The following is a 23,837-nucleotide window of genomic DNA, read 5'->3' on the forward strand; positions in this document are numbered from 1 at the left end:
CTATGTTAAACAACACAAAATAATCAGGTTTTTAATCCCTGACTTACTAATGTGTCATAGTGGTCCTAAACTAGGATTCTCTATTGCTAAGTGGCACTACCAGAACTTTATTCGTTACTAGAGGTTGCCTATCAACATATACGATTGACTATCCACATAAAAGAGATTCTTGGCCAATATCTTTAAAAAACAGCCTAGAAAAATACTCTTGCTTTTTTATTATACGTATAAAAATGTGAATGTTGTTATATAAATCGTTAGATATGCATAATATTCCAAGTTCCTTTTTTCCTAACTAAATCCAAAATGTTATGGAGTGAAAGCAAACTATTGATTAAATACCTAATTAGGGCCTATAGAAAACACTGTATATAAATGCGAATAGTGTTATATTAAAGTGTTATTATTAGATAATCATAACATTCCAAGTTTTTTTTCCAACTAGATCCAGATTTTAAAGATCTTGGAGTTCTTAAACCTTTACCTGGTAAGTACACAATTTGCTTTTCAAGGTAATTTGTTTGTGGGTATATTATGGCAATTCCTTTTCTCCCCTCTCCTCTCCTCTCCTTTACTCTACTCCCTTCCCTACCCTACCCTTCCTTTCCCTTAATAGGACATATTTTATTATATTTTTGCTTAAATTCGATTTAGTTTGTGAATTTGAAATGGGAGGACCAGAAGGAATAATAGAATCCATGCAGATCCTCAAGGAAGGAAAGGCATCTGCAAATGAAGCAGTTGATTGTAAATGGTATATTCGGGCTCCACCAAAGTCTAAGGTCAGTTTTTTAAAAGTATGTTATCACAACAGGGCACATTGATAAATAGTCACAATTAGAAAATATGTGATTTTTTTTTCAGGCTTAACAAACCAAAAAAAAATGCTCCACTTCATAAATTCTTCCTTTGTTTACCTTTCAAACATTCAATAAAACAAAATCCATTTGTCAACTGGTTGTTTTGTACAAGCATATTATTTTCCTTCATCATAAATAAGCACTTTCTTGACTGACAAAGTAAAGGTAATCTTAAATAAAAACATTCAAAAATTAAAAGCATAATTACCGTATATACTCGAGTATAAGTCGACTTTTTCAGCATGTTTGTTTATGCTAAAAAAGCCCCCCTCGGCTTATACTCGAGTCACGGTCTCACTTACCCTTTCCCCGGTCAGTGCGCATGTACTGCTGCTGCTCAGGAAAGCCTGTACATGCTTGGATATTCCTGGGCAGACGGCGCATGAGCAGTGACGTGTTGGCACCGGGCAGCGCCATTTTTAATATAAGGCGGAAAGGTAAGTTAGACTCCTCCGCAGCTCCTGCATCTCCTCAGGAGATGCAGTGCTGTGGGCATGGTACAGGAGATTCTCCTTTAACATGCCCGCAGCACTGCATCTCCTGTACCATGCCTGTACCATCTGTGCTATGCCTGTTCTATGCCATATCTGTGCCATGCATGTACTATCTGTGCCATATCTGTGCCATGCCTGTACCATCTGTGCCATGCCTGTACCATCTCCTGTGCCATGCCTGTACCGTCTCCTGTGCCATGCCTGTACCATCTCCTATACCATGCCTATACCATCTACTGTACCATGCCCACAGCCCTGCATCTCCTGTACCATGTCCGCAGCCCCTGCACCATGCCCGCAGACCCTGTTTTGGGTCTCGTGGTGGTCCAGTTGGGTCCAGTAGCTGCTGCATTTCCCACCCTAGGCTTATACTCGAGTCAATAGGATTTCCCAGTTTTTTGTGGTATAATTTGGTGCCTTGGCTTATATTCGAGTCGGCTTATACTCGAGTATATATGGTACATGTTGTACTGAATTTACACTAGTCTAACAAAAAGTATCTATGTGGCTACATTATTTTAAAGGCTACTGTTTTTATGTAAAAGACAAGCAAGAGTGTTTACCTCTCTGATGAGAGAAAACCCTGTACATCCCATCTTTGAACAGCTATTGCATCTAAGAGAATCCTCTGCATCTTACAGACTTCAAGGTTTGTTGGATGCCTGGTCCCCCACTGCATGCTGTGGTTTTATCTGATGGCTGCTACATAGTGACTAATGGATGGAACCACGTATGCAGTGGTTACGAGACATCTACCATACACATGAGTGTGGTAGATGCAGAAGATTCTCTGGGCATGGTAGCTCTTTAACCACTTAAGCCCCGGAGGATTTGGCTACTCAAAGACCAGGACCTATTTTGCGATTCTCACACCTTGCTGTCACTTACCTAACAATGCCAACCTCAGCTGCACCCTGCCACCAATGTGACGGAACTCACCCACACTGTGCTTGAGTGCTTCCATCAATATACCGCTTTCTCCAGTCTTGAACATAGATAATATATATTTTAGCCACATAACATAGAAGACTAGCTGACAACTTAGCTTGTATGAGGTCGGGAACTCTTTATTAAACAAGAATACAGGCTTGAGAAGTATGTCAATGACCACTCAAATATTTACCCAAAACATCACACAATGGTTTAGATAATGAGATAGGGCTGACTCATGGCTAATCCCCCTCTAGCATCCCCCTACTAGCTGACAATGATATATTTACCATGCACTTAAACCAGCCTAGGTGGCATACACAGAATGCTAGCAGGCAACCAGTAGGTGACACAATTACTAAAATACAAACACCAATCTCCCCCCTCTTCAGACTAGTAGGCAACAGACTAGCAGGAGACCTACTTACAATACACACATTATGGCAGGGGACCCCAGTGGTTTGAGCAGATTACATTAACATCTACAGTCATTGCTGGTTGAGGCATAAAGGCCCCAAATGGATTTGGAACCTCCAGTTCCGAGAGTCTGCATTTCTTGGGGAGACATTGACTCAAAAGACTTGAATCAAAAGTAACATTACTCCAAGGGTCCTCCCAACATATACCTCACACAGAGTAGTGTTCCCCTAAAAGCCAGGGCCCATAAACAGTAGGCAAGAAGCTAGCCTGCAGTCCCCTCCAAAAGCCTCTGTCCTGAGTGAGTTTGTCAAAGTATTGACCATCCCCTTCAACTGAGCTATTTACGACCGGTATTTGCTAGTTCTCTGGTTTGCTCAAGCTTGTGAGGGTGACAGTTTTATTAAGGTTTCCAGACTTAAATTGTGGATTGGGTAATGGAGAGGTCTGGGGTAATGGAGAGGTCTGTGTGTCTGATCAATGGATTGATAAGGTCCTGGCATTAGTTAACAGTTTGTGTATTGTGTAAAGTGAAGGAAGGAGGGAGAAAGGTCATTGTGGCTATGGATTCTTATGACAAAATGGCAGGGGGACTTGTAATGCAAACTAAATGGCTGTTACACACACACACAGCTATTCAAGTGCCCAGTACACATGACCTTTACACCCTCTCCTGCAAACTTTAATCAAATCGGTGCCTTATCCCCTTTGTGCTGACGGAACGCAAATATGCAGCCTCGGCTTGATGGGGTTGTCTACAGCTAGAGGCATAACCCCGGTACCATCAGCTGTCATTACAAGGAGCAGGAGGGGATGTCTGCCCCATCCCCCCAACTCCTGCCGCTCGCCGCTGTCTCCCGTCCCACCAAGCGACCAGCCGGCAGATGTGGGTTGGAGACCCGAACAAAGCCTCCATAAAGAGCACTGGTCACTGCCTATTACTATAACAGGGATGTTTACATTCCTTGTAACAACAATAAAAGTAATCAAAAAAAAATGTTGTAAATGGATAGTGTAAAAATAGAAAAAATAAAAAATAAAAATAGATAGTGTAAAAAAATAAATAATTAAGAAAAAAAAATTATTTAATGTGCCCCATCCCTCCGTGTTTGTGCGCAGAAGCGAACGCATACGTAAGTCGCGCCCGCATATGTAAACGGTGTTCAAACGGTGGTTTCGATGTGATCGTTAGAGCGACAGCAAACATTTTAGCACAAGACCTCCACTGTAACTCTAAAAAGATAACCGTTAAAATGTTTTAAAGCCTCGTCTATAGAGATTTTCAAGTACCGAAGCTTGTCGCCATTCCGCGATTGTGCGCAGTTTTAAAGCATGACATCTATTTACTCGACGTAACATCATCTTTCACATTATACAAAAAATTAGGCTAACTTTACTATTTTTTTTTTTAAATTAATGAAATTGTATTTCTTCCAAAAAAATTGCATTTGAAAGACCTCTGCACAAATACCGTATGACATAAAATATTGCAATGATCACCAATTTATTCTCTAGGATCTCTGCTAAAAAATATATATATATATATAATGTTTGGGGGTTCCAAGTAATTTTCTAGCAAAAAATACTGATTTTAGCTTGTAAGCAACATATGTCAGAAAAAGGCTTAGGCTACAAGGGGGTTAAAACATTGAACCAAAAGGTTCAGTACAACAGTTGGGCTTCTGGCATTTTCAGAAGTAGAAGTCAGCAGTAACATCTCTAATGTTTCTTTGCAGATCATTTTGCTTCAAAAGCACATCTCTAGTCAAAATAATATTTAGTTTTAGTTTTGGATTAAGAAATGCAAAGTTTTACCCCTGTCAGTGTTTTCTTCTGCTTTTCCTCCATTGAAAGATTTATCTTTACTTTGTCTCCCAGAGATACATTAGGATAAGAAAGGAATTATCTCCAAAATTAGATTACTAGGTCACTAGAACAGTTATCTTAATTGGAAGATTTCCCTTCATCCCTGATCAGGTAATTACTGAAAGATTTCAGATTTCCCTTCACTTTCTATACAATATTCTCCATGAGAAACAGGGAATGTGAATCTCACCATCAGGATTAGAGACGGCAATACAAATTGGACAAAAGTTTTCTACCTAAAGGCCCGTACACACTTGACGGAAATCGGACGAAATATCCTCTGATTTTTCTCTCTCATGCTCAGTGGTCATAACCGTTTTTAGTTGACAGTGCATAAATGTTCACAAAATTTCTCATCCGATTTTTTTTTTGGGACATTTGTTCCTAGACTTCCGGGTTGTCTGCAACTTCAGATAATGCGCCTTCTTTCGTATCCGATTTTTCACGGACGTACTGCATACACATTAAACGAAAATTGGTCATCTGGGGACAGACGATAACAATTTTGGTGTTTGTCCCTCCGTTTTTTTTTGTTGAAAATGTCGGCATCGGCTGCTGAAATTTGTGTACACACTAGCCGAAAATCGTACGATTTTACCTCGGACGGGAATTTTCGGCAGATTTTCTACTAGTGTGTACCCCACTTAAGACTAAAGAACAATACAAATGAAAAATCATCCAACTCCCGGTTTGCATTGTCAAGCGTGTAGACCTAACCTATAGTTAAAAAAGAACATATTATATTATTATAACAAATATGTTGCGGTTATAATCCAGTTAATTAAATATTACTGTATCATTAAATTAGATTTAGCCTGCCATTTGACAGGAGAATATTTGAATAGGATCCTAAATATGAATCCACAGTGCTATACCTTCCAGTTTACTGCTGGAATGGTCTATGACGACTCCTGGAGGGTAAGGATATTTCTCCACCCTACCAAACTGATGCAGTACCAGTCATTCTGTGTATCTCTTCAAAGGCTCCCAATGTCCTCAAATGAAAGAAAGTACTATTTTACCTTACCAGAACAAGTAAAGTGTTCTTGAAGTATCAGTTGAAGACTACAAAACCATGGTCAAATTTAGTAAATGACAACACACTTGTTTTATGGATTTTATCTGAATTTACTCACTAATATGATCAAGTTTAAGTTTACTCAATTTACTCAATAACATTTTGTTTTTCTTTTGTTTTTACTATTGGTGGTAAAATACTGCAATATGTTATCCCAGCAGAGGGAAAGTGCTACATTTTAACTCATTGGAGAAATACTGGATGGTTGGAACATCATCAACCTGGTATGGAGGAAGAATAACCTTGCCTGAGAAATTCCTTCTGAGCATTCCATCAATGTCAAAATAATTATTTGTGGAAATTTCTCCTCTATTAGCAATTTTTAGAAAGATTTCTTGAATATTTACTTTGAAGAGACTGGGTACAAACAGTTCTAAAATCTCCTCACTCTCTAAAATGAAAAGTTCCATAAAGTGTACAAACATAGATGCCCTACACAATTTCTAGAGCATTTGTTTCTCATCACTGGTGCTCTCCCCAGACCCCTACAAAAAATTGGACATTGTAATTTGAGTCTATCATGAATTTAGAATGCCTTCTTGACAGAGACTACATCAGGACTGAACAATGTATGTTCAATTGGGCTGCTTGGACAGTGTTCTACTATTCTCAAGAAATCAGAGTGACTGGGATACTCCTTCATCCTGGCCTTGAAGAGGATGGAGCGGGACCTAGTTTCCTACCACACCACCTGCCCTCCCCTCCGTACTTATTCCGCCCCCTCCTCATTTTATTAATTTCCCTAATATTTTCCTAAGTGTTCGACTATGCCCACCCTTTCCACTCAGCTCTTACATTTCTAGATGCCGTACTACAGCTTCTACAGTTGAAACATGATCTATAAAAGGAGCAGATCTTTCAATCATCCACTAGTCATAGATAAAGTTTTATTCAGAGAATGGAACATGCTGTTCTATGCAGACATGAAACATGGGCTTAAAGAGGCCCCATCACAATTTTCTTTTTTAAATGTTCCCTATACAGACAAAATAATATACATTCCTGTTCCACCACCCATGCCACCAATCTTCACTCTCTTCAAGAGCTATGCTGCCTGGAGATTCTGATTCATCTGACAGACTTGGAGGAGTCTTGAAATCCTGATACCCTTTTAAGCAGTGTGATTGCTCCTATAGGCTCTTGTATCACTGTAGGTCAACGTAATGTAGTAGAGGTCAGCAGGAGGAACCACAACACTCAGCAGGCACCAGATAGCTGATACTCCTGGAAGAATGTTAAATAAAACAGATTCTCAGTGCATTAATTCACTTGAAGAGAGTAAAGATTGGCAGTGGGGGTAGTGTGACAGGTAAGTATAACATTTTCTTCTTTACAAAGGATCCTTATTTTTAATTTTGCAGCAGGCTAATTTTTTTTATAATCTGTGTCACTTTCACAAATTGTAAAATGCCCACTGTATGAAATTTAGGTAAGGCATGCTCAACTCCACCCTGTACTGTACTTTACTGCACTGGCTCATGAATACCATTTTATTATATACAAAATTTAACTTTCCAAGCATTCTTTCCCCAGAAAAGAGCACAATTCACTTTTGGCTACTTACAGGTAGTGGGATAGCACTATAAGTGTCACAATGTTGAAATGTAGAAGTAAATGTAATTCTGTGATGTTAAGATGATATTTGTGGCCTAGATATTTAATGACATAACATTTATCTGTGCTAATTCTAAGAAAGCCATTTGGAGACATTCTTGGGAAACATTTCTCCTGCAAGTATTAAACACTCACTATTCATAAATAATGGAAGGATTGTGCAGTTTAATAAATGGCTTGCTTTGAATAGCAGATAATTGAAGTACTTACTGATTGAACTCTGAATGCTCAATCAATGTGTAATAACCATGATGCGCTCATAAAATGTGCTTTATTTTCAGATATACTTAAGATTTTTGGACTATGAAATGCAAAATTCAAACGAATGTAAAAGGAACTTTGTAGCTGTTTATGATGGGAGCAGTTCAGTGGAAGATTTGAAAGCTAAATTCTGCAGCACAGTTGCTAACGATGTGATGCTGCGCACAGGACTTGGAGTAGTCCGCATGTGGGCAGATGAAGGCAGCCGTACTAGTCGTTTCCAGATGCTCTTCACATCTTTCCAAGAACGTAAGGGAAACTTTTCTTTATGATTATCTCATGAATCATAATAGTTGTTTTTTTTTTAGAAATGTTTAGAACATCAAGATGTGGGATTTCTTATTCCTTCGTGTATAAATGTATTTAGTCTAAATTAAACAAAGCATTTCTTCTAACCCCTCTATGTAGATAGAGAATTTCCTCCCTTTGTGCCACCCCCAAGTGGCCATATGTTCAATTTCACCTGCTTTGGTCATATTACAGAATTCTTTGCTTTTTTACATAGTCCATATAGCAGAACTAAACATGAAATTCCAGTACTATCAAAAGTTTGGTAAGTCTTGCTACTTGATTTGTTGAAATAAGCTTTTCCAAATGCAATTATGATTTATCTTACACTTTAGTCTGCTAGGCAGGTTTAAATAGTAATGGGATTAGTATCTTAGTATGACTTACCAGGATAGTAACAAAGGGATGTGTGATGTGGAGATGTCTGAAGCAACTGTCATCTGTTGAACAATGAGGAGGGGGGTTATAGACGTTAGCTTGTCCAATAAAAACAATGGCAACAGTTGGTCAAAATCCAACTATGTTAGATAATATTTTCCACTAGCATGCTTGAGCACAAACTCAGCCATGGCTAAAGAGCACCTAAAAAAAGCGAAATTAGTGCATTGCGTATATACATTCAGTATAAAGGCACTAGATTCAAATGTACAGTACAACCAACCATTACCAGAAAAACGACACTAGCCAAAAAGATCATTCAGTGAGCATTTTTTTTTATTTTTTATTTTCCAGGTACTTATATAGCGCTGTCAGTTTACACAGCGCTTTTACATATACATCGTACATTCACATCAGTCCCTGCCCTCAAGGAGCTTACAATCTAAGGTCCCTAACTCACATACATACACAGTAGGGCCAATTTTTATTTTATTTTTTTTTATACAGGATCCAATTAACCTACCAGCATGTCATTAACAGGATCTGCAGTGTCAGTGTATATTTAATATGATGCTCTGCAAATAAAAAACACACAGAACTGGTCAATACAGATTTTCAAATATGCCACAATGCACGTTAATATACGATGCCCAGAATGCAAGGTATTTAAGTGCTGTATTGCATAGCAAATTACGTAACTACTAAAACACTTACAAATGGATATCTATTAATGTAATCAATTAGTAAAATGTTGTGTAAAAGTGTATGTATGACTTCACACAACTAACTTTAGGTTTGTTAATCTCATTGAAAGGCAACCCATCAGCTTTTCTTCATCTGCTTGCCATACTGAAATGATTGGTGACACAAGACGTATACTTAACTCGAGATTTTATTCACCTAGGCATTTGAGATCAATCTTGATGACAGCCATCTCATTTTGAAACATATTTATGTTATTATGTAAGATAACTGAAATATTTGACAAAAAGTTGCCTGGACCTACTATTTACTTCAAAACCTCATATGTAGCACAGCCCTGGCATACTTGTTTGCTTTTTTGAGATAAATGAATTATTTTGCCCAAGCCAAGATTATACCCAGTTGGCCAGATTCAGAGAGCATGGATATTTTGTAAACCGTCTCAAAGTTCCTTGTGACTATGAAAACTAATGATCTTATTTGAAAATTTCTAGGTAATCCTGGGAAATACATCTTCTTTTATTCATAATTACCTTAATTTCCCAACAGAAAATGTGCTTCTTGTTGCATTTTCTAGAGAACCCCCCATTACCCCCTAGGAACTATACTTCATGTTAGTTTAATAGTATGTTATGTCTTCTGGCAGCAGCAACAAACTTTAGTGGTCCAGTTTAAGAGTTTATATAAGTCAATTTCTCATCAGTTGATAAATAAGAGCAAATTTAATATGAAAATATGAGGCAGTATTCTATAGCTCTTAATAAGCTTTGAGGGGGGAGAAATGTACCCATCCCTACCTCCAACATCTCATTTACCATACCATCTGGTATGACTTCTGCTAGGTTTTTCAGATATCAAAATAGATAGCAAAGATGGGGCCAGAAATAGCAAATGTACTCATTGCCTCAAATTAAGTAATAATGTTTAGTGAAAGCTGTGCTCAGTCCTAATAAACAATTTTCAGGAATCAATTAGTGCTTCCAACACTTTCTATATAACTAGTCTATATAACTATCTGAGTTCTAAGAAGGATGTGGTCCTAAATAATTAAAGAAAATTACCAAAATTACCATATGCAGGCACAAACATTATTAAAAAAAAGTAATTTTTATGATGATCCAGGTTTTACTACTTCCAAGGTTGTCCTGGGCTTGTAAATAGCCAAAGGGTACTTCTGGGTTGTTACATAATCTATTCTACTGCTTGCTTTTAGAGACTTAAGTAGTTCAAAATAACTCTATTACAATTATTTTTGGTGCTGACTACTGCTTTTTATTGGAAACACATTTTTACTAAAATGTGATACATCTAGTGTTAATTTTACAGCCTGTACAGCTAGATAAAACTGTTTAACTAAGCTGCAAAGAGACAATGAAAAACACAATCAAAACATTTTATTCAACATCACATCCCAGTTCTTGTGGACCTTTTAAAATGGGAATTTGAAATGCGATTTAAATGCAGGTTTTTATACCCAGTTCAACTTTCTTGAAAAATAATTAGTAACAAATCTGAAAAAGTATTACAAAAAAAAAAAAAATGGCACTTTTACACCCACTATCATTTCTGTCCTTTAGTAAAGACATCTATACTCCCCTTGGTGGCAATACAATCTCTGACAAAAATCTTGTGTTAGGTTAAGTGGTGTGGTATGTTTACTGTCCCAAGCCAAGAAGTTGACCATAGTTGTGCTATATTGGTTATGGTTGCATTTTTTTGAAGGTAGCACGTTCCAGACTGTAAAGTCCTAGGTACTTCGTATCTGTAGAATATGTTGATTTCCCCTTCACCAAAGAAGAGTTGCAGAGGGTAAAAGCTGGGTTCTATCGTCTCACAGGAATGCCTAAATGCATAGGAATGACTGATTGCATCCAAATCTTTTTTAACTTACTTTTTGCAACTGGGAAGAGCAAATCTAGAACAGAAAAAGCTTTCAATCCATCAATATTCAGGTCGTGTGTGACTTCATCCAGTGCATCATAAGTAGAAGATCCCATTTCCAGGCAGCTGCCATGACAGCCAGATTCTCATACTGCTTTAAGAGAAATGTGAAAGTGGAAAATGCCAAGCAGACAGCAGGGAGGTAAGTGTAACTCAATTTATTTATTTATTTTGCTTATCCATATATATTTTTTTTCTAATCCTTTGCATATTCATACTTTCTGTCTTTTTGGGATTTTGCATTTATTTCTATTTATTTTTCCCTTTTTATCTTTTATTATATTTTCTTTATTCTTCCCAACATCTTCTCTCATATATGCCATGGATTGAGCTCAAAAGTAATGTGTGCCTTTTTTAGGTGATGCTTGCAATAACTGCTTGCCTGCTGACCCAGCCATCTTCAAACAGCAGTTGAAGTCCATTACAATGTTGCCCATTTAGAGAGCATTTGGAATGTACATACGGTATACACATTAAGATGCCTCACAGTAACAGATGGTGCTTTGAAGTATCAACATCATTGTTGAATGTGCAGTCATCCATACTGAAAATCAGTTTGAATCTCACATTTGACTCTGATCTATCTCTAGATGTAGGTAAGTGGAATCAACAGAGACAAGAATGGAAGTACACTTTATGAAGGTCTAATGTTAACATTTGTTTTGCGTTTTTTCTATCTATCTTTCCATATCACATCAATCTAACTATCTCTTTATGTGACTTCTTTTTCACTGCTAATTATCCATCATATGCTGTTTTTTCTATTCTACTTTTGCTCTTCCCTGCATCTCTACACCTGTACATAAACCATTATCCTCCTTGACCCCACACAAACACCCATTTGGCATTCATATATGCCTTTGTGTATGCAACTATACTTGGATCCATCTTCCCTCTAAACACTTAAATCCATTACTACTTGTTTACTACCTCAGTGGTGAGGAAACATGTTCATAATCTGAGTGAGGATTCAGTTCTTCACTTTACTGTGCCTTTTCTGTTGTTATATTTTTGAGTGTCCCCAGCTTGTACCGCAGCAGGTCGGCTCTATTGCGTGAAATCACGTACCTGTACGTTATTTCGTGCAATAGCCACTAGGGGCAGGATCATGCACTGATTGGACAGAGGGGAGCCAATCAACGGCTCTGGCAGGACTGGTGACTGGCAACCTGGCTGCCGTAAAAATAAACGCTACCAGTTTTGTAGCCCTGCTCGGCACACCCACAAAGGAGTGTCTGAGCAGGGCTTGTTCAGGGGATTTAGGTAAAATAACTTGCATAAGTGAGTATATAAAGTTATAAACCCGGATCCAAAAACAATTTACCTTTGGGCATGTCTACCGCGTGTTTAATACTGTACCCTGCATACCGCATCCCCGAAAACATGCTGGAGAGGCCCTTATTTATGTTTTTAATAAACTTTATTGTTTAATAAATTTATAACAATAAAGGTGTCGCAGGCATTTCAATACCAAAATGTCTTTGTGTCTGTTTTTTTTCAATATTGAATGAATATATGGACATGAAGGTGCAGCCTACAATCCCATGGCCTTATTTCAACTGAGGTTAATACTATATTGTCTAGCTATTACGCTTCCCATCTGATGGTTACCAACACCCAGATAATGTCTGAACAATGTTGTGATTGTGAGAATAGCCTTATAAATGAATTGACTAAAAATATATTCCTCTTTGCAAACACCATAGTTCCGAAGAAATACAGTCCAGAGCAGGTCAGGTGAGGGCAAGTGTATCACAGCATTTTACATAGGATACATGAGCAAAGAATCCAAAGTACATAGTTGCAGGGTCAAAGAGGACAAAGCAGATTTGGGAGGTGCAGACTTATTGGCAAAGCAAAACAGATTGCTGTAGACTGTGCCTAGCCATAAAAGGAAAGTATTTCTGTAGCAAAAACCAGCCAGTGGATCAGTCACTGTGGTCCCCTTGACAAACTATCTCCATTAGCTGTCACCAGACATTATTCAGCCTTAATTAGTCTCACCATCCTCCTGTGGTTTTTCATCATCCACCATTTTTTTTTCTATTCTACTTTTACTCTTCCCTTCATCTCTACACCTGTACATAAACCCTTATCATCCTTGACCCCACACAAACACCCATTTGTCATTCATTCATTCTTTTTTGTATGTTTCTATTCTTGTCCATCCGTCTCCTCTCTGCACACTCTAAACCCATTACTACCTGTTTACTACCTCAGTGGTGAGGAGACATGTTCATAATCGGTGTAAAGTTTCAGTTCTTCACCCTACTTTGCCCTTTTCTTTTGTTACATTTTTGAGTGTCTCCAGCTTATGATAGGATTAGACACAAAGAGAAAACAAATGGAAATTCCTAAATAGTTTCCTTTGTTTCTTTCATTTCTTTTTTTATATTGGATTGTATATATATATATATATATATATATATATATATATATATATGTAGAATAATATTGATAATTTACCTTTTGTTCATAGCATTTCATAGTTAGCAGACTGGTGTTCTGCTTGAAGAGAATCTAACACTTCCTGAAAAAATAAATAAATAAATAAATAAATCTTTGCTTCTGCAGGAGAAGACTGTGAATAAGTATTCCTTTGGTTGATACTGTCTTCAAGAACTATAACCTCCAGGAAAATCTCTAACAATTGACGGGTCTTGAACTGTTAGAGCCTGTGTACAATTGGTTCCTCCCATCAGCCCCTATGTCACTGCTGTGCAATGTAGTGATGCAGGCGCTGGTGGGAAGAACCACAGCAAAATATTGAATGGTAAAGACTTTGCTGGAAGCTGTATTGTACTTACCATAGAGGTAAATATTCACAGTATTTTATTGCAGGAGCAATGCTTTTCATTTTTGGGGAAATGGACGGAGTCACTGTAATAATGTATTCAGCCTGCCTGAACTAGCTTTTGCATTCTCATTCTGTAGTTACTGTCTTAGAGCAGGCTAAGACAACTGTAGATTTCGAAGTATAAAAGCAATCATCTAGATAGCTTTGTCACCAATAAACATTTTGTATCTGCTTAATATTAAAGATTTGTATTTATTAGGCTGAATCAACTACTTTAAGTTTTCAAACAAGAGTTCAGTGTGTTGTAAAGCCCTTTTGTAAAGCTAGTCTTTTTTGGGTTTTTAAATTTGTCTCGAAATTCGCTAGTAATGTTTTCCAATGTAGTGTAAAACTGCACAATAACTGTTGATAATTTTGCTGCCTTTGCAATTGTGGCAAAGTGTTGCTTGACTTTTTTGCCCCTTTCTCTGTTCTTAGTAGCTCCTTTCATGAAAAATGAGATGAAACTGTGGGGGGGATTTACTAAATCTGGTGCAGCTGTGCACAGTACCCAATCAGCTTCTAGGTTTAAGCCCAGGTTCACATTGGGCCGATTTGACATGCGATTTGACAGGTCAAATCTCATGCCAAATCAAAGCCTATTGCCGGCAATGGCACCGTCCAAATTGGTGCGACACCGACTTTGTGGCACGCACTGATTCCCAAAAGTAGTTTCTGCACTACTTTTGAGGACTTTGGGGGGATGATTTCAATAGACATCTGTGCAGTCAGCTGAACTCGTACAATTTAAAACCCACCCTCAGTGTGAACCTAGGCTTATTATCAAAGCTTAATTGAACAAGCTAAAGTTAGAAGCTGATTGGTTACTATACACAACTGCATCAGATTCTGTGTGCACCAGTTTTAGTAAATCTTCCCGTGTGTTTATGGTGTTGGCGTGCAGAAAGTAGTGGATAGGATCTATTTAAAGCAGACCTAAACTTAGACAATAGTATCCTTCAAGCTGTGTGAGATAAGTCATTTGTGAATGATTTAACAATTACAGTAACCATTCTTAAGCGGTGCTTTTAGCCAGCCTCATTTTTTCATCCATTGCACATTGGACAGTGTCCATGTGCAACAGCTTCCTTTTGTTCCTTTTGTTCACATTTGTTCACATGACACCATCAATATCAATATAGTCCAATAATCAGAAGAAGTAGACAAACTATGCCTTTCAAATTCCTGATAGACTTCTGTGAGACTAGAAGAACAGATTGACACATCACATGTAAGGAAATGCCCTGCTACTTCTAATCAGGGAGGATGTGCTAAGCAATACACTTTACTGATTTACATTAAAGTTAACCTGTGCATCATTTTTAAATTTAAAAGTCCTGCCTAAAAGTGGTTGTTACCTTTATTAACCAGAAAAGCTTACCCTGTACCCCTCTCTGACGTATTTCCACTTCTTTTGATTTGCTCTGATTTCATAGTTAAGCTGTGCCAACTGCCATTGTAGCGTCCAATAATGCTGGCTCCAAAGCCAATAAAGTCACTTACTGGACAGAGGAATAGTAGTTGATAGAGCTTAGCCATGAGGTCACAGAAAGTCAGACCTCAGTAACAAAGTGGAAAATACCCAGAGACGGTTTAGCATAGACTTTACTGAGTAGGGAAGGTAATAGTAGTCTTAGTAAGATAGAATAGATAAGAATAGTAAAGCCTGCTTTTAGCCAGAATGTTTACTTTTGAAAATATATCATTCAGTAAGCTTAACCACTTGCTGTCTACCCCATAGCAGATTTACTGCTACAGGGTGGCTCTCCTGTGTAGAATCATGTATATATAGTATGGGATTCTGCACTTCTGTCTAGGGGCACGTGCATGTGCTGCTGGCAGCTCGCTTCTGCTGTAATTAATCACAGCAGGAGCCGATCTGCGGGTGTCCACTGGCACCCACCGATTGTGTGTAAAACACACAGAACAAGGATCTGCCTGTGACAGAGGGGAAGTGATGGATTTTGTGTCCCTGCAAAGCAGGGAATAAAATCCATCTCTTCTCCTAGTAAAAGTAGCACATACAGTACACAAAAACACTGGCTAGGCACACAGCTAACCCCTTGATCACCCTAGATGTTTAACCCCTTCTAGCCAGTGACATTAGTACAGTGACAGTGTATATTTTTTAGCACTGATCACTGTATTAGTGTCAAAAGTGTCAGTTAGTGCAAGATTGTCTACCGCAATATTGCAGTCCTGCTAAGTCTCAGATCGCTGCCATAGCTACCGGTAGTAGAAAATAATAAATAAATAAAAATTCCATATATACTGTAAATCCCATAGTTTGTAGACGTTATAGCATTAAACTAATTAATATACGCTTATTGGGATTTTTTTTAACCAAAAACATGTAGCAGAATACATCTTGGCGTAAATTTATGAAGAAATGTGATTTTTGGGGGTTTTTTTTGGTCTTTTTTAGTTTATAGCACAAAAAAAAATGCAGTGGTGAATAAATGCTACCAAAAGAAAGCTCCATTTGTGAGAACAAAATTACATTTTATTTGGGTACAGCGTTGCATGACCGCACAATTGTCAGTTAAGGTAAAGCAGTGCCATATCACACAAAATGGCCTGGTATATACTACGCCTGATACAGATCTTAATCATATGACTGCATGGTTTACGATGTTGCAGTACACTGTATCAATATGTGTGCTATACAAAATGTTACTGTTATTATGCCTGGAAGTTGTCTTTCATATAAATAAAGGAAATGAAAAAAAAATGGCCTGGTAATGAAGGAGGGTAAATCTTCCGGAGGTCAAGTGGTTAAACTGTGATGATGAATCCTTAGAGATCCAAACTTTAAGTTTAGGTAAAGATCCAGTGAATTCAAAAGTAAGGAGGACTTTATGGTTTTGTGTTTCTGCAAGCCTTGTTTTGGTATATGACATTTTTGGATCAAGACATAGGGGTTGAGTTCCTAAAAGCAAATAGGCTGTTCACTTTGCAAAAAATATTCAGTTTGCTTAGTGAATAAGGTGCAGCTCTGCTGATTTCCACCATCCAATCGCGCAAGCAAAAATACTTTTTTTTATTTCCTTTACTTGTGATTTGGTATTCTTTTCACTATTTCACTACCTTCACTTACATAAGGGAAAATTCCCATGCACTGTCAACATTCCCTTCCACAGTGAACAGCCTATAAGCCTTTAGTAAATCGACCCAACAAAGCCATAAACATAATAGGGCAAAAGTGCCAGCTGTTTTCTGCATTCCTAAGTAGAGGGCTTTTCGATAATTAAAAGCACAGCTGTAGGAAAAAGGTAAAGTCATTAATATCAAACAAGAATTAACTGTTTGTTTCTCATTCATTTACAGGATTGCAGAGTGTGGAAGATTGCATTTACATCTTGGTGTCCACTTCCTCTACAGGAAATGGTTCATGGAAATGTTTTTATTTGAAATGATTTTATTTGAAATAACTGTTTTATATTAAAGTTTTATATTTAAATTTGCCAAGCTATGCCTGTGTTGTTTTTTGGTTCTGTAAGAAGAAAGAAGAATTGGGGTGATGGATGGACTGATGGAATTAGGGTTGTTTATATTATTATTATTTATGTATATGTTCAAGGAGTGTAGTATCCAGAAATTATTAATATATCGTCATAATTACCATCATCTCTATGCAGATGTATTCCATAATGAATATGTAAATTGAATGGGGACTTTTTTATGTGGAGTCAAAGATTATATACAGATATTTTCCAAAAAAATACATTTTATTCAACCATTAGTAAAAACACATATGTATAAAGCATCTCCATTTTTATAGGTATTGCAACACACATAAGGAAATAGGCCAATCATTACAAATATTAAACTTATAAATCACACAGATGTGCATACAGGTGCAGCAGTACTGCCAGCACTATGCATCTATGCATATACAGTATTTGTGCATATATACATATATGCATGTATCTATGCATTTTGTGGCCACCTACTTTATGAGTATGAAACAATATGATTTAATAGACAAAACATTTACCACAAATCAATAAAGAAGAACTCCTAAAGTTTAGTTGTTTTTACTATTGATTGAACAAATAAATAGTGTATATTTTTGTATTACATCTGTATATATTCTTTGACTCCACAAAATATATCCACCTTTACATTTAAATATTGATTCTTGAATGTACTGTTCAGATGATGGAGAGAGGGTTGGATGAATGTAGTGATGGACCAAAGGATGGAAAGAGGGAGGAATAAATAGAATGAGGTAACAAAGTATAGCAAGAAGGTGAAAGGGGGAAGGGGGATTGGATAGTTGAATATATTGATGTTGGGACAAATGGATGGATGATGATGGATGAATAAATTGATGGAAGCAAAGACTGAAAGAAAGAAGGAAAGAGCAAGGGAGTGAAGGTAATATAAAAAGAGGGTTGAGACAAAGGTGCCTTTGGGTAATGTACTTGTGAACCACCATGTAGTTAGCACTCTTAAATATTCATACCCTGTTTAAATACCACAAGTGATATCATCTGCATGAATATTGAATGTGTTTGTATAGGATTCTTCCTAGTGCTCCAGTTTCCTACAATCTAAAAACATACAGAGACTCATTCGTTTCCCACTGCACCAACCCTTAAGTGCATTGGCTTGAGTCGAACTGTAAGGTCCTGCATAATATATCAGTGCTTTATACTATAAATATGGTAAGTATATAAAATAAGCTCAAAAGTTAATAAAGGAGACATATGCAGGGTTGCAAACTGTCAGTAAATTCATCCGGGACAGACATTCATGGACAGTTGTAGAAATCATGGATTTTACAAACTGCCCTTGAATTTCATGACAGTTGGCAACCCTGGACATATGGACCCCAAAGAACAACTCCAACCAAGACATCCTTCCTTGATTAAATTCCATTTGAAGGATTTTACTACTGTCTGGGACCTCAGCAAGGAGATTTGCCCCACCTCCATTATAGTCATTGCTTTTTATTTGAACTACTGTTCTCAGCAGCCTAAATGTATTTACTGGGCATAAAAAGTTTTCTTTGAATTCTTATGTGAGCAACCTTTGGGCTGGAATCCCAAATGAGATCCTTCAGATTTTGAAGACCCAATATTGTTGGACATGATGTTCATTTAAGAGGCTTATACTGAAAAAATAAAACATTTTTTTGGCCCTCAAAAATGGCAAGCTATGCAAAACTATGTATATATATATATATATATATATATATATATATATATATATATATATATATATATATATATATATATAAGAAGTATTGAGACGCCTGCCCTTACACACACATGGACTTTAATGGCATCCCAGTATTAGTCTGTAGGGTTCAAAATGGAGTAGGCCCACCCTTTGCAGCTATAACAGCTTTAACTCTTCTGGGAAGGCTGTCCACAAGGTTTAGGAGTGTGTCTAGTGGAATGTTTGACCATTCTTTCAGAAGTGCATTCGTAAGGTCAGGCACTGATGTTGGAGAGAAAGTCTGACTAGCAGTCTGCGCTCTAATTTATGGACCTTGCTTTGTGCACTGGTCCAAATTATTTGGTGGAGGGGGATTATGGTGTGGGGTTGTTTTCCAGGGGTTGGGCTTGGCCCTTTAGTTCCAGTAAATGGAACTTTTAAGGCGTCAGCTAACACAACATTTTGCACAATTTTATCCTGTTCCAACATGACTGCGCACCAGTGCACAAAGCAAGGTTCATAAAGACATGGATGAGCGAGTTTGGGTGGAGGAACTTGATTGACCTTCACAGAGTTTCGACCTCAAGCCAATAGAACACCTTTGGGATAAATTAGAATGCAGACTGCAATTGAGGCCGTGTCCAACGTCAGTGCCTGACCTCACAAATGCGCTTCTGGAAGAATGGTCAAACAATCAAATATACACACTCCTAATATTTGTGGACAGCCTTCCCAGAAGAATTGAAGCTGTTATAGCTGCAAAGGGTGGGCAAACTCAATATTGAACCCTATGGACTAAGACTGGGATGCCATTAAAGTTCATGTGTGTGGCAGGTGTCCCAATACTTTTGGTAATATAGTGTATCATTAGTAAAAACAAGTAATCAAAGTAAAATGTATTAATTGATTTTTTTTATTTTTGCTACCAGACTTTTGTGATTTTATAGGGTTAAACTACACGTGATGCTATTGAGCAGGTTATTTTGATTTAACTTGCTCAGTTGGCCACTGGATACAAGTCATCTCATTTGCAGTACATTGGTTTCATTGTATTCCAGATAATATGATAGCATGAAAAGTAGCTCATAAATTAGAATTGTATAAAATGTTTTACTTGAACAAGTAAGTTGTTTTTTCTGCTTAGATCATGCATACTCTATTTTTTTTTAGGAATTATCTTGTTTATCCATTTAGCAGTTTATTTGATTTGCCTTTGATTTATTTTGTGGTTTATTGAAATCTTGATCGTGGCACGTATTGACATTTAGGATAATTTGATACTTTTGTTCTTGTCTTGATATTTTAAAATCTAATAGCTTTGAAGACATGCTGTATCCAGGGAATTGTGTTTGGCTGTCTCATACGTTTTAAATGTACACTAACCAAGCTACTTTTTGGTGTTAAAATGCCTTTTTTTTAATTAAACTAAAGAAAAGTAAAGTGTATATTGCTATTCTGTAGTTTACGTACTGAAGACTTGATAGTGAAGTAAAAAATATAGACCTGTTCAAACCAATGCACTGTAATGTATACATTGTATCATACAGGAACACACTGCAGGCAACATAAACATTGTTTACAATAAGAATAAAAAAAAACGCATTCATGTTTTTGATACCCCAACCTACTACTAGACCTCAAAAAAGTCAAATGATGTACATAAAAAATTGTTTTGCTTGCATTATATTTTGCTTCCATTGAATGGTGACTAGACTTGTCAGGCAAAATACACAAAAAAACATGTAAAGTGTTGAGCATTAAAGCGTAACTTTATCCAAAAGGTGAAGTTGGACAACTTCCTCTTGCACAATTGGCCCTTTTGAGGAGTGGGGGAGGGGAGCAGGTACCCGATTTCGACAGGTACCTGCTTCGACTTCCGTTGCCAGCGCCGCAGCCCTGGGAACATAAGTTATTCCTTTTTCCTCCCCTGCAGTCTTCTGGGACACTGACAGATCCCAGAATACTGCATTTACTTATACAGGATGCGCCGCACAACTTGCGCAGGCGCAGTGAGTGCCCGGCTGTGAAGCCGCAAGCTGCCACAGCCGGTTGCCCATAGTGAGGATGCCGAGGGAGGACGGAGGAGGAAGACGGCTGCGGTGAGTGGCTACTTTTTGTAGCTGCTGACTTTTGTTTTTTTATAGGTGCCTTGAGTTCCTCTTTAAATAGACACTAAGGCCCCTTTAATATGGGCCAATCCATTTTGATGGACTCCACTTGCTCAGCTGGGATTGCTCCGCTGATCCCTGCTGAGCAGGCGGATGACAGGTCTGTCTCCACTCACTGTGTAGAGATGGCCCTGTCAGAGTCCTACTCTCCTCTATGGGGAGATCGGATGAAAATGGACAGCCTGTCCATTTTTATCTGATCTCATCCGATCAGACGAATGGCAAATGTATCACCATATGTCTGTTTTCAGCGGATCTTTTCGGGTCGGAAGCCAGGCAGGTGTCAGCAGTCACATGTCCGCTGACATTTGCCTCCCCATAGAGGTCAATGGGTGGCCCAATCAGATCCACCAATAAAACAGACAGAAAGACCTATTCGGTCTGATCATGTGAAAGGGGCTTATAATGTATGATAACATGCCTGCATATGCATGATTGTAGCCTTGCACAGTTGCTATGGGCATCAAACCTTGTGTGCAATTTATGTTCCTAAAAATCCCTGTGTTTGCAGACTTTTAAAGATGTAGACAAGACCTTTTACCGCTATGGTCATTTTTAGACAATGATAATTAGAGTTGTGTTTTGTAACACTGCTGTATAGCCAATAGAAGTAATGTTTTATGCCAAATAATATATTTACACACATATATGTTATACACACATACACACACATCAAAATACAGAAAATCAATAACGCTGCATATCTGATATCTGTATAAATCATACGTTTTAATATAAAATGCTGCTTTATGATCAAACACTGCCATCTGCTGTTCAAAACAGTACTTGCAGTATTAATAGATTTAGCTAGCCTGACTAATGATATTGCTGCTTTTGTAAAGCCTTGCACATAAAAAATAATGTTAAAATCATTAAAAGCATTGTAATGGTCCTTTTTGCTTACAAGGGTTAAATGTTTAATTTCAAATATTGATATGCAAATTTCCATCCTCATCAAGTAGGACATATGAAGCAGAAGTTCACAAAACTTTGATGCTCTGTACATGTAAAAAATTCTACAACACATTAATTTTGAAGTGACCTAGGGACAACTTTTCATGCTGTAATCCATACAAGGCCTACAAGAAGCCAATGTCGAGACGACGTCACTATATAAGCATATGTGCTCCAGTGTAAAAGTACATAAAAGGCATAAGACAACATCACCTCACTTCTTGACAATACTGTTTTTTGTTAAGTAAAAACATAAATACTCTAAATACACTACATAAATACACTAAAAAGTGTATTTACAGGGAAGACCCCGAACCATTATCCTCAGTTCCTTCCACTGAAGGAGCATCTACAATGTATAGAAAAATATTTCTAACTTTGGCAACAGATAAAAAATAATAACCGAAAAAAATGACAAAAAAAGACAGTGATAAATGACTAAACTATGCAGTGCAGATGCACAAAATATGGAGCACATGATTTTATTTTTCTGCTTGTAGCAGTTCATTGTAGAGTTCAGTTATTCAAAAAAACAAACTATATCCTCTATTTTAAAACTAGAAATATATCTCAAAAATATGACCTTCTCTTTTTTGCAATATGAAATCTTGGAAAAACAATATTTGCATTTGGTTTGAGATCTCTAACTTTAAAAACAAAAATCAAAATGACTCTAAATACTCTTAGATGATGTAATCCTGTACATCATTATACTGCAGAGACTGCTGAGAAGATAAACACACAAGGATAACACGTTCAGTGATTTTTAATGCTGGTTACATGTCATGTTCCTTAGATCACATACTGTATAATCAAGTGCATGCCATTACTCTCAGCAAATACATATCAGATAACAAGCACAAGTACAGCATTTTATAAAATAAAAAAAAATATATTTTATCATTTTCTAGGGTCAGTTTGCTGACCTGCAGTAATGACACACAGTGGAGAAATCTCATTACACTTCCACAATCTTTTAAAAAAGATTGCTTCTAATTCTTTGAAACCTTTTCTGCTTTGCAAGAAAAGTTTCTGATCTATTTTTATTTTATTTTTATTATTTTTATACAGGTGCTTATATAGCACTGTCAATTTACACATCACTTTACATATTATACATTTACATCAGTCCCTGCCCTCAAGGAGCTTACAATCTAAGGTCCCTAAATCACATTCATTCATATACATAATAGGGACAATTTAGACACGATCCAATCAACCTACTAGCAGGTCTTTTGGAGTGTGGGAGGTAACCGGCGTTTCCAGAGGAAACATATGCAGGCACATGGAGAACATATAAAATCCAGGCAGGTAGTGTCATGGTTGGGATTCAAACTGATGACCCTACTGCTGCTAGCAGGAAGTGCTAACCACTTCTCTCTTCCAGAGCCCATTCTCTGTGTCTCTAATTTTGACATTTTCGGTGGTGTTTTCCCAGCCATAAAAAGCAAAAATAAAAAAAATGCCACTGCCTGGTCATATTAAACATTGTTTTTTCTTTTCTATAAAATAGGAACCTGTTTTTTCTGCATAGGCACCCCTGCCAGGTAGTCCCCCAGGGTTGGAGGTCCACATTGCTTTGCTGTGGTGGGGTTGTATCCTTCCCTCAAGGAAATGTTTCTTGGGATTCACCAGGAGAGCAAATTTTAAGAAATTTGCTCAACTGAAATTGTTGAGACCAGATACTAGGGACAATTTAGACAGGATCCAATTAACCTACCAGCATGTCTTTTGGAGTATTGGAGGAAACCAGCATTCCCAGAGGATACCTATGCAGGTGCAGGGAGAACATGCAAACTCCAGGCAGGTAGTGCCGTGGTTGGGATTCAAATGAATGACCCTACTGCTGCTAGGGTCCCTAGCACTAGGAACAGCCTCCCCCGG

At 37.6% G+C, this 23,837-nt stretch overlaps 1 protein-coding gene across 1 annotated transcript in view; it reads left to right on the top strand.

Moving 5' to 3' along the window:
* NETO1 (neuropilin and tolloid like 1) overlaps positions 1-23,837 on the top strand; it is a 204,861-nt gene that overhangs the window by 135,671 nt on the left and 45,353 nt on the right. The window contains exons 5-7 of the mRNA XM_082259265.1: positions 446-487; positions 655-782; positions 7,541-7,769. Coding sequence (XP_082115391.1) covers positions 446-487; positions 655-782; positions 7,541-7,769 — 399 coding nt within the window. The remainder of the gene's footprint in view (positions 1-445; positions 488-654; positions 783-7,540; positions 7,770-23,837) is intronic.

This window comes from Pelophylax lessonae, assembly GCF_965119305.1.
Source record: "Pelophylax lessonae genome assembly, chromosome: 5".
In the NCBI taxonomy this organism is placed as follows: domain Eukaryota; kingdom Metazoa; phylum Chordata; class Amphibia; order Anura; family Ranidae; genus Pelophylax; species Pelophylax lessonae.